Source organism: Podarcis melisellensis (genome assembly GCF_964234715.1).
Source record: "Podarcis melisellensis genome assembly, chromosome: 10".
NCBI lineage: Eukaryota > Metazoa > Chordata > Lepidosauria > Squamata > Lacertidae > Podarcis > Podarcis melisellensis.
The window spans coordinates 70,689,990-70,707,491 of NC_138542.1; the positions used below are offsets into that span (position 1 = coordinate 70,689,990).

Genomic DNA, 17,502 nt, shown 5'->3' on the forward strand with positions numbered 1-17,502 from the left:
GGGGGGGGAGAAAGAAAAAAATATTATTTTCCCCCCCCAGCCGCGGGGGAAGCCCGAGCTTTTAAAAACGCACCTACCATAGTTTTTAGAGGAGAAAAGGATATCTTCCCGAAGCGCGGGGCGCTCTGCTTCAGAGCGCCCAGGGCTCCAGGCGGCAGGCTGCTATCCGCAGCCTAGGGAGCCCTGCGGGAACTCCCGTGGGCTCCCCAGGCTTGCTGATAGCTGCCTGAAGCCTGGAGAGGAAGAGGGGTCGGTACGCACCAACCCCTCTCGCTCTCCAAGCTTCAGCGAAAGCCTGCATTCGCCCCATAGGACGCACACACATTTCCTCTTCATTTTTGGAGGGGGAAAAGTGTGTCCTATAGGGCGAAAAATACAGTAATTCTGAGTATATCCACTGAGGACTTCCCATCCTGTCTCCCACCTGCACCCACCCTATGCACTGAAATTACGACTTCAAAGGACCTTTCTATTTGAGTCGAAGGCAGCTTTATCCAAACCTAATTGTGGCACATGAGTAGCTGTGTGGTACATGCATATGCCTCTGTTTCCGAGCACAATTGAAAGTGTTGGTACTGACTTTTAAAGCCCTAAATGGCCTCGGTCCTGTATACCTGAAGGAGCGTCTCCACCCCCAACGGTGCACATGCGCTGTACATAGCGGTTTGCCGCCGGCGCCGGGATCCTCTGCTCGCAGCTGCAGCCGTGAATGGAGGATCCTCCACATGCCTCAGTCCTGTATACCTGAAGGAGCGTCTCCACCCCCATCGTCCTGCCCAGACACTGAGGTCCAGCACCGAGGGCCTTCTGGCGGTTCCCTCCCTGTGAGAGGCTACAGGGAACCAGGCAGAGGGCCTTCTCAGTGGTGGCGCCCACCCTGTGAAACGCCCTCCCAGCAGATGTCAAAGCAATAAACAACTATTTTACTTTTAAAAGACAACTGTTTAGGGAAGTTTTTAATGTCTGATACTGTATTGTTTTTAATATTCAGTTGGAAGCCGCCCAGAGTTGCTAGGGAAACCCAGCCAGATGGGTGGGGTATAAATAATAAATTATTAATTATTATTATTAATTATTTATTATTATTATTATTATTATTATTATTATTATTATTATTATTATTATTATTATTGTATATATTGTGGCATGAGGGCAGTGCCAACAGCCCCCCCCCCAATACTTGGGAAATCCTCCTGTACAGGTTTTGGAATGGGTAGCAGACTTGCAAATCCATGCGGCTGTATCTAACTGCATCCTACTCTGAGTAGACCCATTTAAATAAATAAAACAAAATAATTCAGTAGGATTACTCTGAGTAGGATTGTGCTGAATACCCCTCACAGTGATACCTCTAAACCAGAGAGGAAAACAAACCAAGTTTGGGAGAAATATCAGATACTTTGTAGCCTGCATCAAATCTCCAAGAGTCCAAAAACACTCCTGGCTCTGCTCCCAGTTATCCCCATTTTACAGACAGGGAAGCAAGCAGAAAAACTGCAACGGAATCAAAGACATCTATCTAGTGAGTCAACAGCAGAACACACCACAAGACTTCACAGGTCCAAGTCCAACACACTCTTGGTGCTGGCTTATCAGTTAGGACGTGTTATCTCTTGCCTCCTACTCTTAAAAAAAAAAAAAGCAAGCAAGCCTGGGCACACAACTGAAAAATGAAGGTAGACAGTTAGGACCAACAAAACCCAAGACCTAGCACTAAGCAGCAGTTACAGCCTCAGCAATAAATAGGATTTATATATGGCCAATGCTCAAGGAAAAAAGTGAACTCTAATTCCAAAGCAGAACAGCAAACAACAGTGTTGATGGGAAAGGGCAGATTGTGCTGTACTCATTCCTGCAGAAAGACGCACACCACGTTGTTTCCACGTGGACCGTGGCACAGCCCACGATTCCTTGCTGCCACCCACCAGCCCCTTGGGATTTGCTCTGCCTCCTTTTTAAGTAAGCTTTCCAGCTCACTTAATAGACTAGAATAGAATTCCAGACTAATAGCATGTTTCCAGTTAGCAGGCAAGAGGCCAATTCTAAGGCTAGCTGAACTTGATGCACATTTTTTCCTACCTATTTCAAGTGCTCCCACAGACGAACAGCAAAGATCAAATAAAGGCACTGGGCCAAATCCATGAGCAAAAATCCCACTTGCAGATTATGCCAGCTCAAAAGAATTGCCAGTTGTGGGGTGGGGGTGGGGGTGAAGTTCAAGAGACATTTAAAGTTCTTGTGGGAAATTATGCCCAACTAGGATCAGCAGAAGTCGTGGCATGAGATTTGTCACAAAACACATTTCCCATGATTAAGACACTGTTTTTCGTTAGCTACTTATTTTAGATGATCACCTTGTTTATGAGACAAGTATTCCTTTAGTTTCAAGCAGTGTTTGTTACGGGAGTATACAGTGGTAGCTTGGGTTACAGACGCTTCAGGTTACAGATTTCGCTAACCCAGAAATAGTACCTCAGGTTAAGAACTTTGCTTCAGGATGAGAACAGAAATCGCGCGGCAGCGGCCCCATTAGCTAAACTGGTGCTTCAGGATAAGAACAGTTTCAGGTTAAGAACGGACCTCCAGAATGAATTAAGTTCTTAAGCCGAGGTACCACTATATAGCGGATGGATGCAAAGAGATCAACTGTATTCTGTACAGTAAACAAGTGTCCATATTTTTATCTTTGGGAAATAAATCCATACATAATAGGCTAAACTTTGTCTACTGTTGGTAGGAACATACTGCCAATCCTTTCTAGACACTGCAAAGTTATGGAGTGTTCACTCATATGGAGTGATGAGATGGATAGTCACAACCAGTTTACATACTTAAAAGGAGACAATTATGGGCAAGCAGTTGTGTTTGACTGGGAAAAGCCCCACAGAAAAAATAGAAAGAGCTTGTGCTCAGGGCAAGCAGGTGGGAGAGAGGGGGAGACTGAGAGCTTGGAAACAGAGAGCAAATTAATGAATTAGTAGTAGTAGTACCACCACCTTGAAGATCCCAGGGTGGTTTACAACATAAAAATGCAGAATGAGAACACAAAATACATAATATTTTTTAAAAACCAATAGCAGCCTCCAAACACATTTAAAAGGCCACAGAACTTTTAATCAGCTAAAGGGCCTAGTTATAGAGAAACACTTTCATATAACACATAAAGATATGTAATGAAGGCAGGAGGCGAGCCTCTATGGGGAGAGCAGTCTATAAATGGGGAGCCACCGCAGAAAATGTATTTTCTCATGTTTCCACTGTCCAGAACTCTTGAGGAGGGGGCACATGAAGGAAAAGCCTCAGATGATGATCTGTAGACAATGAGTTCAAGCACATGGGCCTAAAATATATCTTGTTTGCAGAATGTACAGGCCTGAAAGAAAGAGGGCAAATAGAAGCTGGTCGAGCCTTTAAAGCATCCCATAGTCGCCTTGGACTGGTCTTAACCATCCAGGGGTCCTTTACCTCTTTTTACCATTTACTGGCATATTGGAATAGCCAAGAAATAAACTTTCGGGTCAGAGAAGAGAAATAATTTCACAAGTATTCAGATCTGAGTGGGACAGAGGAGAAAAGCAGGAACAAGACAAATACTAGGCATTTAGGAGAGATAAGTGGGAACTGCAAGAGGAAAAGGAGTCTTCCAGGAAAAGGCTGAGGCAGCAGAGACAGGCAGCTTGGGGAATGAACACAACTGGGCTGGGTCTGCTAGGAGGAATGCCTATATCATTTAGCAAACCTTAAAAAAACCCAAAAACCATTGTGTGGGGGTGGCCAAGCTATGTTCATGGATCTTTCATTTTAAAGGTTCACAGTGCTTATAAAAGAACAGCCATATCTGTGTCTACTGTATGTCTCCACCCTCTCTTCTTAACCAACAACCAGGTAGTTTGCAAATTGCTAGTGACACAAAGCCCTCAACTTTTGGTCTGCACAGGGATCTGTGGTCAAGTAATAATAATAATTTATTATTTATACCGCATCCATCTGGCTGGGTTTCCCCAGCCACTCTGGGAGGCTTCCAACCAAATATTAAAAACAATACAGCATCAGAAAACAGGTGTGCTGAATTGGCTATCAAATTTCAAACAAGCCATTTTTTTAATGGAGCAGTAAAAAAGCCAAATGTTCAGCACCTAATTTCTCCCCTTACCCAACAGTCTTTTCTCATACCTAGCATTTTGCCGTGGGCCTTTGTGCAGATACCCTCCTCAGGCACTGAAAAGTCGAGTCAGAAATAATTTTTCCTTTTTACCAAACAACCATATTAGGACCATGAAGAGGCTTTAATGTTAAACTACAGCTTATGGCAATATGAGGCAATGGAAAATTAAAATTCCTGGGACAACAGAGGTGTAACATCTAGTGTGGCATGAGACACTAAATTTGTCTGTTTGAAGATAAAAGTTTAAAAGGGAGCAGCCAAAACCGAAGATGAGGAAGTTCTGTGCCTCATCTCCAGTAGCTCATTTTGAAATTGAATAGCATGAAGAGCTGGTAATAGTCTTCCCTTATTCCAGTTCCTGTCTCAACTGCAGGCCACTTTGGGACCCAAATGAGGAAATGCAGGGTGTCAATTCTCTGCTAAATAAATAAGCAAGCCTCTAGATGCAGCTTACTGTGGAGAACCTAGCAAGTGATAATGTAGGTCTTTTTGCCATGCATAGCTCCTCCTGCTAATTCCTACATATCACCCTGCTTGTAAAACACATAGCTAGATGAGATGACTGAAAAGCTAGCAACCACATCCCATTGTCCCACACATTCTGCTTCATTACCACAGCCTTTAACATTTCAAGAGCTGATTTGAGGCATAGACACCCTTTCACCATAGCCAGCTTGCTAATTTCCTTCTGTGAGAAAAAAGGGTAGTTTCTGAACTTGCATAACCCTATTTTAGTCTCTTCCTTCATTTCCTTTTTCATGCCACATCAAAATCTCTGCTGAAAGGATAGTTGTACAGGTGTAATTGTGCACATTCAGAAAGGTTTATTTTACTATTTGATATGAAGTATATTAGATGTACATCCAAGAAGTTATGTTGTTCTGGGGGGAGGGTGAGAGAACAACATGCAGGTCAACAGTGTTTCAAGTCAAAGTTATAGCATACAGTATCCCCTTTCGTATTCACATATACATCGGGTGTCACATTGTATCCATTTATGAATTGTGGTGGCTTTTTGGCATGGCCATAAGCAAAAAAGTTTGTGTGTGCATTTTATTAATTAAAGACAACAAAAATGGTAAAAGCAGGCCTCCGGTTTTGAGTTAATCTACACAAATCTCTGACCAAGCAGCCAGATTGCATTTTCATGTAAACACCAAGCTGATGGTACTGTGGCCTTCCCAAGGAATAGTAATCCCTGTTTCTACACTGTGTTCGGATCAAGGACAAGATGAACCTACATTCCGTAGTGTGCAAGAACGCTGTTTATTACCGGTAAGTCAGTTGTGAAGGAGCTGTTTTCCATGCGCTTGGAACCATACAATTGTAGAATCAGAAGGGACTGCAAGGGTCATCTAGTCCAGCCCCCTGAAATATGGGAATCTTTTGCCCAATGTGGGGCTCAAACCCATGACCCTTAGATATACGATACCTTTATTGTCATTGTCCCATACAGAACAATGAAATTGAAACTCTATTGACTGAAGTATCCTGAGTTATGTTGATGTGCAAAGTGTCTTCTAAACACTTTGGGATTAGAAGAGAAGGAAGAAGGGCATTTATTTCCATCTGAACACATTACAGAAAATAGCTTGCAGCTTTGCAATACATTAAGAGTGCAGAGTGCTTCCCACCCCCCACCATACCCCCAGGTTTATTAAGCCAACACAATCCAGTTAAACACAACCAGAGCATAACCATCTGCACAATTCACTGTTTTCATGTTACCTGCAAGTCTACTAAAACAACAGTCCTCAACAATAGATTGTTGTGAGAGTGATCAATTCAAGTATTCTGTGGCTGCAACCCAAGCATACTATCAGAGAATAATCACCACTCAACACAGTGGGATTCATTTCCAGGTAACCATACATAAGAACCCCTGACCGTTAACTCCAGTCGTGGCCGACTCTGGGGTTGCGGTGCTGATCTCACTTTATTGGCCGAGGGAGCCGGCGTACAGCTTCCGGGTCATGTGGCCAGCATGACTAAGCCGCTTCTGGCGAACCAGAGCAGCGCACGAAAACGCTGTTTACCTTCCCGCCACAGCAGTACCTATTTATCTACTTGCACTTTGACATGCTTTTGAACTGCTAGGTGGGCAGGAGCAGGGACCGAGCAACAGGAGCTCACCCTGTCGCGGGGATTCGAACCGCCGACCTTCAGATCGGCAAGTCCTAGGCTCTGTGGTTTAACCCACAGCGCCACCCGCATCCCTTTAACCATACATAAGATTGAACTATAAAAACTTTTCTGTTCTGAAACAGATGCAGAACTATTGCTGCAACACAACCTGTTAGGTTGACGCTTCAAGAATGCTTCCGAATAACATGTCAAGAAGCTTTTACTATAGGGGAGAAGCTGGAGAGGGAAGAATGCACACTTTTCTATTCAAAAGGGAAATGGCCTGTGGTCAGGAAGAAAAAATATTGTACAGCCAAACACAGAACAACCTTTGCAAACACTCACATTGTTCTAGGTACTGAAAACTGAAAGACTTTCCATACAGAACAAGTTACAGTGTATCTGAAGAAGTGTGCATGCACACGAAAGCTCATACCAAGAACTGACTTAGTTGGTCTTTAAGGTGCTACTGAAAGGATTTTTTTTTGTTTTGCATACAGAACAAAATATGCTGTTTTCCACAACACTGTCCAAAAGCAGCTCCATTCTAGGACCAAGTTGGTCAAAATACAAAAGCAGCATCATTTGCGCCACCTTGTGCTCATGCATATACAGCATGTTAAGATACAGCATGCCATAATCAGCTTTAGTGGCATTCTCTTTAAGAACTGGGAAAAGATGTGTAATATAAAATGATATGTTTAAGCGATTAATTCTAATGCCAGTAACTAAAAAGATGGGGCCTTTTCTGATAAGAGGGGGAAAGAAACGGCAACAACAAAACACATCCTTTCAGACCAAGATAGAACCAAATACAGTGGTACTTCTGGTTAACAACCTAATTTGTTCTGGAGGTCCATTCTTAACCTGAAACTGTTCTTAACCTGAGGTACCACTTTAGCTAATGGGGCCTGCCGCTGCCGTGCGATTTCTGTTCTCATCCTGAAGCAAAGTTCTTAACCTGAGGTACTATTTCTGGGTTAGCAGAGTCTGTAACCTGAAGCGTCTGTAACCTGAGGTACCACTGTATAGTGTGCCCCCCAAGCAATGGATAGTTGGCTTTTCAAGCAATGACAAGCTTTTGGGGCGGGGGGGGGGCGGGATTCCCTGATAGGGAACATTAGAAAATCAGCATCAACAGTAAAATCTGGTGCACTGTTTGGAATCATCATTTGTATTCATGAAGTCCACATGGCTTCCTGGAAAGCATGGCGCTTGCTCTTCGTTCCCCACTTGCATCATCAGTCGTAGCCATACGGGGGAAGCCTTGTTAATTTCACTTGTTCTGCATGGCTTGCAAATCACGCCGACAAAGCTTTTCCTTTCACTTTCTACTCCTGGCTCCCACCACCAATCAACCCATTCCTGTGTTTCATTGTTATACTGTGTTATGAACCATAGAGTAAAAAAAAAAGAAAATAAAAAGGGAGAAACTGAAAGGAAAACATTTGCTATAGTATAGATTCAGAGTCTACCTTGGTGCATCTAGCTCAGTGCTGTCTACATGGATTGGTAGCTCTCTCTCAGTCCTCCCCAGAGATGCCAGGGATTGAACCTGGCACATTTTATAAGCAAAGTATGTAATTTGCCTCTGAGTTGCAACCTTTTCCCAATTATCTGTTTACTTTTCTCTCCCATCTGTACATGTTCTCTTGAGACCTGGAGGGAAAGCTCAAACCCAGAACTTAATTTCTTTAAAAAAGCAAGAAAGGAGGTAGGACACTCTATCACACTACAGGCCAAAACCAAAGTGAAGGGATCATTTTTTATTGTGTAGGGGGAAGCATTCATCCTCAAGAATACCTAGAAACACCAGACCCAATATATAGTTATGTTGTACTCACAGTTAGAATCATGGAACTGTAGAGTTGGAAGGGATCCTCAGGGTCATCCAGTCCAACCCACAGCATGCAAGAATCTCAGCTAAAGAACCTAAGGGATGGTCACCCAAAACTACTACTGCTAGCCAGGGGAAAGAGCAGAATTTCCCTTTGAAATCCACAAACATGTGTGAACACCTGTTTGTTAATAGTAATATTTTCTGTGAGTGATCTGAGTGTATTTCCCTCATCTAGTCTTTGACATTCAGATCACAGCTTGCATTTCTGGGAAATGCTGTCAACACTTTAAAGGAAGAAGCACAGTTCTTGGTGGTTCAGGCCACAGGTACCCAGGAGTCTTACTATCAGAAGACATACCGTACTTTTTGCTCTACAAGACTCACTTTTTCCCTCCTAAAAAGTAAGGGGAAATGTGTGTGCGTCTTATGGAGCGAATGCAGGCTGCGCAGCTATCCCAGAAGCCAGAACAGCAAGAGGGATCGCTGCTTTTGCTGCGCAGCGATCCCTCTTGCTGTTCTGGCTTCTGGGATTCAGAATATTTTTTTTTTCTTGTTTTCCTCCTCCAAAAACTAGGTGTGTCTTGTGGTCTGGTGTGTCTTATAGAGCAAAAAATACAGTACTTTCCTTGTAATAATTTGTGGTTTTTAGTATATTTTCTCTCCTTTGCTTTTTACTAGCCAAGAGGTGGGAAACCTGTGGCCCTCAAGGTGTTGCTGGACTCCCGCATTCCTAGGAAGCATGGTGAATAGTAAGGGGTGACAGGTGTGGGAATCCTACAATCTTTTAAGAGGCCCAAGTTCCCCATCTTTTAGGAGTTCAGCACCCAATTCTGCTTTGTTCTGCATCCAGCCTTCCCAAACCATGTCTGCCTTACCTAGTTTACACTGCAAACTGCAGGCAGGGGCTGCTAACATTACAGCTAATTTTTACAGCGCCTAGTCTCTATAATTATCACTATCATCTACTGGCATCTAGTGGACAGGAGCTGACTTACAGTCAACATTCTACAGCTAGGCTGGCACTGTTACGTGTCTCAAGAACTGTATTTACAGAGTCATCAAGGATTAGTTAAATCTAAGCCTATGACACATATGTCTGCTTATCAGGCCTCACTTCCTAGATCTAAAAAGAACAACTTGCACCCCATGCTTTCCTGTTGGAAGTCATTTTCACACCTTACATTAGGTAGGAGAGACCGAATAGCTAAGGAAGTCCAGACTATAAAAACCAAATCAGTTATGCTGAAACAATCACCTAGAGCACTTAAGGGCCAAATAAAGCTATATTTTGTAATTTTACACCCTAATTAAGGCTCCTGGGACTAATCCCCAATGAATACCATGGGACATATACTTCCAACTAAGCATGCTTCGTATTGTGTTGCATGAAATGTCCTTAAGGGAAGGATTGCAACCACTCACCCTGCCTTGCCTTGTTAATTTCTGTAAGGAGTTTTGTGCCCTTGAGCTTGAGGTTGTAAGGAGTGCCTAAATGTGAGAGCCTGAGTGTATAAAAAAAACTTCTCTGCATCATTACAACAGACATTCAGTTGGGATAAACAGAAGCAGCAGCAGCAGCAGCAGCAAGTGGGTATTTCAAAATGCAATTGAAGGGATGGGCTGATTTCTTAACCTATACCCAAAGTGAATTTACAAAGAGGCCTACAACTGGTTTGAATCTCTCTGAAATATTATGATAAAATTTGTATTGTGGAGTTCTGGGCAGTGGCAACTCTATTCCATGACATTGGAACAGTGCTTCATCTTACGATGTTTCAACAACCAACTAACCAGCCTCATTTTAAACTTAGTATTGACTCACTTTAAACCTGGGATTCAGAAAAATGGGTAAAATGCAGACTCAAGAATGCATGTTTTTGAGAGTTCCACAGACTGATACTCAAAATCCCAGTAACCTGTATTTGGAAAGTAAAGCACATGTGGTACACATATCAGAGCCACCTTTAAACATTCTGCCATTAGTAAACTTGTACAGGATTGCTCCAAAAGTGGCTGGCAGAATGCTAAACCTGTTTTGTCACTTTCTCTCACCCTAGAACAGTTTTGCTATAAAATGGATGAGTGGTTTCTATGTTCTCCTAGCCTACACAAAGAGGACACAAGCACTGCAACCCATAAATGCTAATACAGAACTGGTGTAAAATAACTTTATACCAGCTTTGACCTACCTTTAGTAATGACAAATGTTTCATCCCATTTCAACACTGCCAGTTGGCACTCCATCCGCAGAGTAGGGCTGGGATGCTGGTCAATTGGCTGCCTATTTGATTGGGGCCAAATATTATGTGAAGTTGAGAATACCCTGGCATAAGTGGCAGCTAACCTTTATTATTACATCATGGAATCATTCAATAGGAATGGCAGGAGGGCACCTTCCTTTACCTTAGAGGCAGCACCTGAACTCTCCACCTGTCTCTCACACATTCTGTATTAAGGGGAAGCCAGCATTGCACTTAAACTCCTAGAGAGCTTCTGCTCTCCTCACTTTCCAATTAATGGACATGATTTAAAGTTTCCCAGGACCTCTGAAAAGGTACGTAAGAATTCAAGAGAAAGGATGTCATAGCCATCACTGGCTCCAATAATGGAGACCAACTCTATCAATTCAATTTTTACCCTCCCTTAAGCCAGCTATTGGTATAAAGTACTGTGCAATGGGAGCAATCTTGGCCAGGGCAGAAATGCTTGAAAACAACCCTGTTTGTCCTTGTATACCTCAAGAAAACTTGACCTACTTGAAATAAGTAAAAGTATGTTGCTAGTTGCTGAATTTTGACTGGCGTTACAATAAAAGGTTAGTAGAAGGCCATCTAGCAATAAAAGAAATGTTGCATGTTGAAGGCTTCATCTGCACGTTGCAACATTATGAGGTCAAGGTTAGCAGTGGTAAAATGTACTGCACAACTTTAGGCTGTGGGGAGGGGGGGGGGTTGTCAGATTTTGAATGTGACCTGGTTTTAAAAATAAAAAAAAACAACTCCACCCCACTAGCAGACAACTAGCACAACAGCAGGGAGAAGGCTGGGTTAGAACTTCTCTCCTTAGTGTGCTAGTGTGTTTGCTTAACAAGCAAGTACTCAAGTAACACTTGATTACTCCCTCATCTGCAATTACACAGTCTATTTTATCCTATCATGATTCTGCCACCTCATTCTGCTGCATAGGTAGACCAGACCTAAGGTCGGATTTAGACATAATATCAGGTCTACAAGAAAAACGTATCCCGTGCATCGTTCCACACAACGAGCTTCCCTAAACTGAGAAGAGAAGGAGCCTAGGGCAGCAAGCGCAAATTCTATCAGTTCCCACTTAGCATGAGAGAAATATGTCAAACTTCATTTTATATAATGCAGCCATTTTAGTGCTAAACTTGAAAACAACCTGGGCAGAAAAGCAGTATATAAATCCAAAAAATGAATAATGAACTGTTTTGAATGGAATGTGAGTTAACGCTTGCCTGGGTCATTGATGGAATCACAGAATTGCAGAGATGGAAGAGAACCCCAAGGGTCATCTAGTCCAACCCTCTGCAATGCAGGAATCACAGCTAAGGAATCCCTGACAGAAGGCTAACCAACCTCCATTTAAAAACCTCCAAGAAAAGAGAGTCCACAGCCTTCCATGGTAGTCCGTTCCACTGTCAAATAGCTCTTACTGTCAGAAAGTTCTTCCTGATGGTTGTCAGAATATCCTTTCTTGTCATCTGAATCCATTGGTTTGAGTTCTACACTCTGGAGCAGCTGAAAACAACTTCACTCCATCTTCCATGTGACAGCCCTTCAGATAATCTGAAGATGGCTCTCATGTTACCTGTCTCTTCTTTTTCAGGCTAGTATACCCAACTCTTCCTCATAAGGCTTGGTTTCCAGACCCTTGATCATCTTGATCGCCCTCCTCTGCACACATTCCTGCTTGTCAATATCCTTCTTAAATTCCGGCACCCAGAACTGGACCCAGTATTCCAAGTGTGGTCTGACCAAGGCAGAATAGAGTGGTACCATGACTTCCCTTGATCTGGACAGTGTACTTCTGTCGATGCAGCCTAGAATAGCATTCACTTTTTGTGATGCTGCATGACCCTGTTGACTCACATTAAGCTCATGGTCCACTAAGATCCCCAGATCCTTTTCACATATAAATGTACAGTGGTACCTACACACACGCTTCAGGTTACAGACTTCGCTAACCCTTCCATGGTACAGTGGTACCTCGGGTTACATACGCTTCAGGTTACAGACTTTGCTTACCCAGAAATAGTGCTTCAGGTTAAGAACTTTGCTTCAGGATGAGAACAGAAATCGTGCTCTGGTGGCGCGGCAGCAGCCCCCATTAGCTAAAGTGGTGCTTCAGGTTAAGAACAGTTTCAGGTTAAGTACGGACCTCCAGAACGAATTAAGTACTTAACCTGAGGTACCGCTGTACTTACACAGCTCAGGACCTCAATACCTTAAGGACCACCTCTCCCCATACAAACTGGCCCAGACCCTGCAATCGTCATCTGAGGCCCTTCTCTATGTCCCCTCTCCCAGAGGGGTTCAGAGGGTGGCAACAAGAAAACAGGTCTTTTCTGTGATGGCTCACCATCTGTGGAATGCTCTCCCCAGAGAGGCTCGGCTGGTGCATCATTACATGTCTTTAGACACCAGGCAAAAGCATTCTTCTTTACCCAGGCCTATGGTTATTAAAAAATCTATGGCCTGCAAAAGTGTTGGGGATAGGACTCTTGTTATTATTATTTTACTTTTTATTATGATTTTATCATTGATATTGTGTAATATGTTTCTAATGTTGTACACCACCCTGATCTTTTGATAAAGGGTGGTATATAAATTGAATTAATAGTAATAACAACAATAGTACAGTGGCACCTCGGGTTACATACGCTCCAGGTTACATACACTTCAGGTTACAGACTCCGCTGACCCAGAAATAGTGCTTCAGGTTAAGAACTTTGCTTCAGGATGAGAACAGAAATCATGCTCCGGCAGCACGGCGGCAGCAGGAGGCCCCATTAGCTAAAGTGGGGCTTCAGGTTAAGAACAGTTTCAGGTTAAGAATGGACCTCCGGAACAAATTAAGTACTTAACCCGAGGTACCACTGTACTGGTAAGTCAGGTGTCCCCTATCTTATATTTGTGCAGCTGGTTCTTCCTGCTTAAGTGTAGAGCCTTACATTTGTCCCTATTGAAATTCATCTTGTTAGCTTGGGCACAGTTCTGCAATCTGTTACGGTCATCTTGAATCCCGATTCTGTCTTCTGCGGCATTAACTACCCCTCACTGGGCACACATCTTGAGGGGAAGGGAAAAGACTTGCACCCTGAACACACTGCATAAACAGCTTCTGTGTCATAGGGAAAGGTCCCTTGGGCATTAATCTAAAACATGCAGTTTTGCCAGTTGCCGGGGAGCAATACTATTGAGTTTATGCCCTCTTTCTGACCTTCCCATGGGTGGGACGGGACAGATTTGGCTGGCTTTTGTGGGTGACAGGATGCAGAATGAGATGGATTTCTGCTGTAATCCAGCAGCGCTCTTGTGTTCTTACGGATGCCTGCTGTGTCAATGTTTTTTTTAAACCACACACATCACATATCAAGTGCCCACTTCAAAGATCCGGATGAAATATACAAAAGAGCTGGCTGGCTACGTCGCTCTGATTTTAGGATTTTTGCCATACTGCTATGGGTGGTGCAATAGGGGACGGTCGCATTTGCTCTGCTTCTTCACCCGCCATTCATTTTCTTTTATTTGAGTGCAGTGGCGGCTGGAAATCCTTTTAGATGAGGGCAGGGGTGTGTGTGTGTGTGTGTGTGTGTGTGTGTGTGTGTGATAATAACGATACAACAATACAATACAAATAGTTTGCACTCAACTCATGACGATACAAGGATATAATACAAATAGGGGCTCATCCCTTTAACAAGTGGGGGGGGCTGTAGGTTCTCACACTTTATCTCAGACTCCCTCCGTCCCCTTTTCAGGTAGAAAGCTGGGGCTGGGCATCAATAACACTACTACTACTACTAATAATAATAATAATGGTAATCTTCTTTTGCGATCACTCGTAGCTGAGTAAGATTGTCTTCCATACAGCAATGCGAATCAGATTGTACTGGACTCATCCCCTTAACAGGTGTGCCGTGGGAGGGGGGACCCCTCTGCAGGTTCTCAGCTTTTTCTCAGACCCCCGCCATCCCCTTTTCAGGTAGAAAGCTGGGGCTGGGCATCAATAACACTAATAATAATAATAATAATAATAATAATAATAATAATAAAATTGTACTGGACTCATCCCTTTAACAGGTGTGCCGTGGGGGAGGGGAGACCCCTCTGCAGGTTCTCAGCTTTATCTCAGACCCCCCTCCATCCCCTTTTCAGGTAGAAAGCTGGGGCTGGGCATCAATAACACTAATATTACTAAAAATAATAATAATGGTAATCTTCTTTGGCGATCACTCGTAGCTGAGTAAGACTGTTTTCCATACAGCAATGCAAATAAATTGTACTGGACTCATCCCTTTAACAGGTGTGACTTGGGGAGGGGAGACCCCTCTGCAGGTTCTCAGCTTTATCTCAGACCCCCGCCATCCCCTTTTCAGGTAGAAAGCTGGGGCTGGGCATCAATAACAGTACTACTAATACTAATACTACTACTACTAATAATAATAATAATGGTAATCTTCTTTGGCAATCACTCGTAGCTGAGTAAGGTTGTCTTCCATACAGCAATGCGAATGAGATTGTACTGGACTCATCCCCTTAACAGGTGTGCCGTGGAGGATGGGTGACCCCTCTGCAGATTCTCAGCTTTATCTCAGACGCCCCTCCATCCCCTTTTCAGGTAGAAAGCTGGGGCTGGGCATCAATAACAGTAATACTACTAATAATAATAATGGCATACAGCAATGCGAATAAAATTGTATTGGACTCATCCCTTTAACAGGTGTGCCGCGGGGGAGGGGAGACCCCTCTGCAGGTTCTCAGCTTTATCTCAGACCCACGCCATCCCCTTTTCAGGTAGAAAGCTGGGGCTGGGCATCAATAACACTACTACTAATACTACTACTACTACTAATAATAATAATGGTAATCTTCTTTGGGGATCACTCGTAGCTGAGAAAGATTGTCTTCCATACAGCAATGCGAATCAGATTGTACTGGACTCATCCCTTTAACAGGTGTGCCGTGGGAGGGGGGACTCCTCTGCAGGTTCTCAGCTTTATCTCAGACGCCCCTCCATCCCCTTTTCAGGTAGAAAGCTGGGGCTGGGCATCAATAACAGTAATACTACTAATAATAATAATGGCATACAGCAATGCGAATAAAATTGTATTGGACTCATCCCTTTAACAGGTGTGCCGCGGGGGAGGGGAGACCCCTCTGCAGGTTCTCAGCTTTATCTCAGACCCCCGCCATCCCCTTTTCAGGTAGAAAGCTGGGGCTGGGCATCAATAACACTACTACTAATACTACTACTACTACTAATAATAATAATGGTAATCTTCTTTGGGGATCACTCGTAGCTGAGAAAGATTGTCTTCCATACAGCAATGCGAATCAGATTGTACTGGACTCATCCCTTTAACAGGTGTGCCGTGGGAGGGGGGACTCCTCTGCAGGTTCTCAGCTTTATCTCAGACGCCCCTCCATCCCCTTTTCAGGTAGAAAGCTGGGGCTGGGCATCAATAACAGTAATACTACTAATAATAATAATGGCATACAGCAATGCGAATAAAATTGTATTGGACTCATCCCTTTAACAGGTGTGCCGCGGGGGAGGGGAGACCCCTCTGCAGGTTCTCAGCTTTATCTCAGACCCCCTCCATCCCCTTTTCAGGTAGAAAGCTGGGGCTGGGCATCAATAACAGTACTACTAATACTACTACTACTACTAATAATAATAATAATGGTAATCTTCTTTGGCAATCACTCGTAGCTGAGTAAGGTTGTCTTCCATACAGCAATGCGAATGAGATTGTACTGGACTCATCCCCTTAACAGGTGTGCCGTGGAGGATGGGTGACCCCTCTGCAGATTCTCAGCTTTATCTCAGACGCCCCTCCATCCCCTTTTCAGGTAGAAAGCTGGGGCTGGGCATCAATAACAGTAATACTACTGATAATAATAATAGCATACAGCAATGCGAATAAAATTGTATTGGACTCATCCCTTTAACAGGTGTGCCGAGGGGGAGGGGAGACCCCTCTGCAGGTTCTCAGCTTTATCTCAGACCACCCCCCTCCCCTTTTCAGGGAGAAAACTGGGCCTGGGGTTCAATAGTACAATAGTAATCAATAATGGTGATGATGATGCAATCGGATCGTCCCTGTGACGAGGAGGGGGCTGAAGGCTCTTAAAGCCCCCCGACTTTTTGAAGGGAATAATATTGGGGAGGGGGTCAGCACCCCCAGCACCTCATACCGCCAGGCCTCCCCCCCCCCCCGTCGATTATTATTATTCCTATTACCGTGAATTTATTTGTCACCCGCCCCTCACCCTAAGGATCCAGGGCGGGGGTGGGAGGGGGCACTTACCGCCCGCAGGAAGCTGAGGAGGCGGCTGAGGAGAAGGAGGAGGAGGCCTGCCGGGCCCCTCCGGGGGTCTCGAGGAGAGGCGCGCCTCCGTCGCTTCGCCTCACAGGCGCTCCCCCCGCGGCGGCGGGCCTCGCCGCTTGCTGCTGCTGCTGCCGCCGCCTCCCCTTCCTCCTCAGAGGGGGCTTCTCAGCCAAGGGGCCGCTCTCCATGCCGGGCGAGACCAGACTCGCCTCCGCTGAAGCCCGGGACGAGAATGGTTAATGGCGGCGGCTGAGGGAGGAGGGCCGCCCGGCCGCCTCGCCACAAAAAAAGCCGTTTGAAAATGGCGGCGGGAGCCGCGCCGGCCAATCAGCGCCGCCGACGGCCGGTTGCTAGGAGACGGCGCGAGGGGGGAATGAGGCCTAGCTGCCAGGCCTGAGGCCTTCTTCGCTTTGGGGATTATTATTTTTTCAAAAGAATGAGGGTGCGGGGTTTTCTTTCCCCCTCCTTCCTTCCTCGTATCTGTCCCGTCTCGGGGAACGTGAAAGGAGTAGGATTAGGCTCCAGGAATGAACGGAGCGGCTTCCTACGGGTTTCAGTGGGTCTACTCCCGAGTATGGTGTATTATGTAGTTGTTTGTGCACGTCTGGCGGCTTACAGATAAAAGACCAGAACACAGATAAAATCATCAGAAAAAGACTAATATAATATAATATACAATACGATACAATACACACAGACATATTTTGTGTCTGTATTTATTTCCCCCCCATAAAATAACTCATTTGAGAATTCAACTCGCATTATGGCAGCATCCATGGTTTCCATCTCCACTAG

General features: G+C 44.5%; 1 protein-coding gene across 1 annotated transcript in view; it reads right to left on the minus strand.

Moving 5' to 3' along the window:
• The window catches only part of NET1 (neuroepithelial cell transforming 1), a 70,550-nt gene extending 53,584 nt beyond the window's left edge, over positions 1-16,966 (minus strand). Inside the window, exon 1 of the mRNA XM_081927054.1 lies at positions 16,687-16,966. Coding sequence (XP_081783180.1) covers positions 16,687-16,895 — 209 coding nt within the window. The 5' untranslated portion in view covers positions 16,896-16,966. The remainder of the gene's footprint in view (positions 1-16,686) is intronic.
• Between the last annotated feature and the right edge of the window lie 536 nt (positions 16,967-17,502).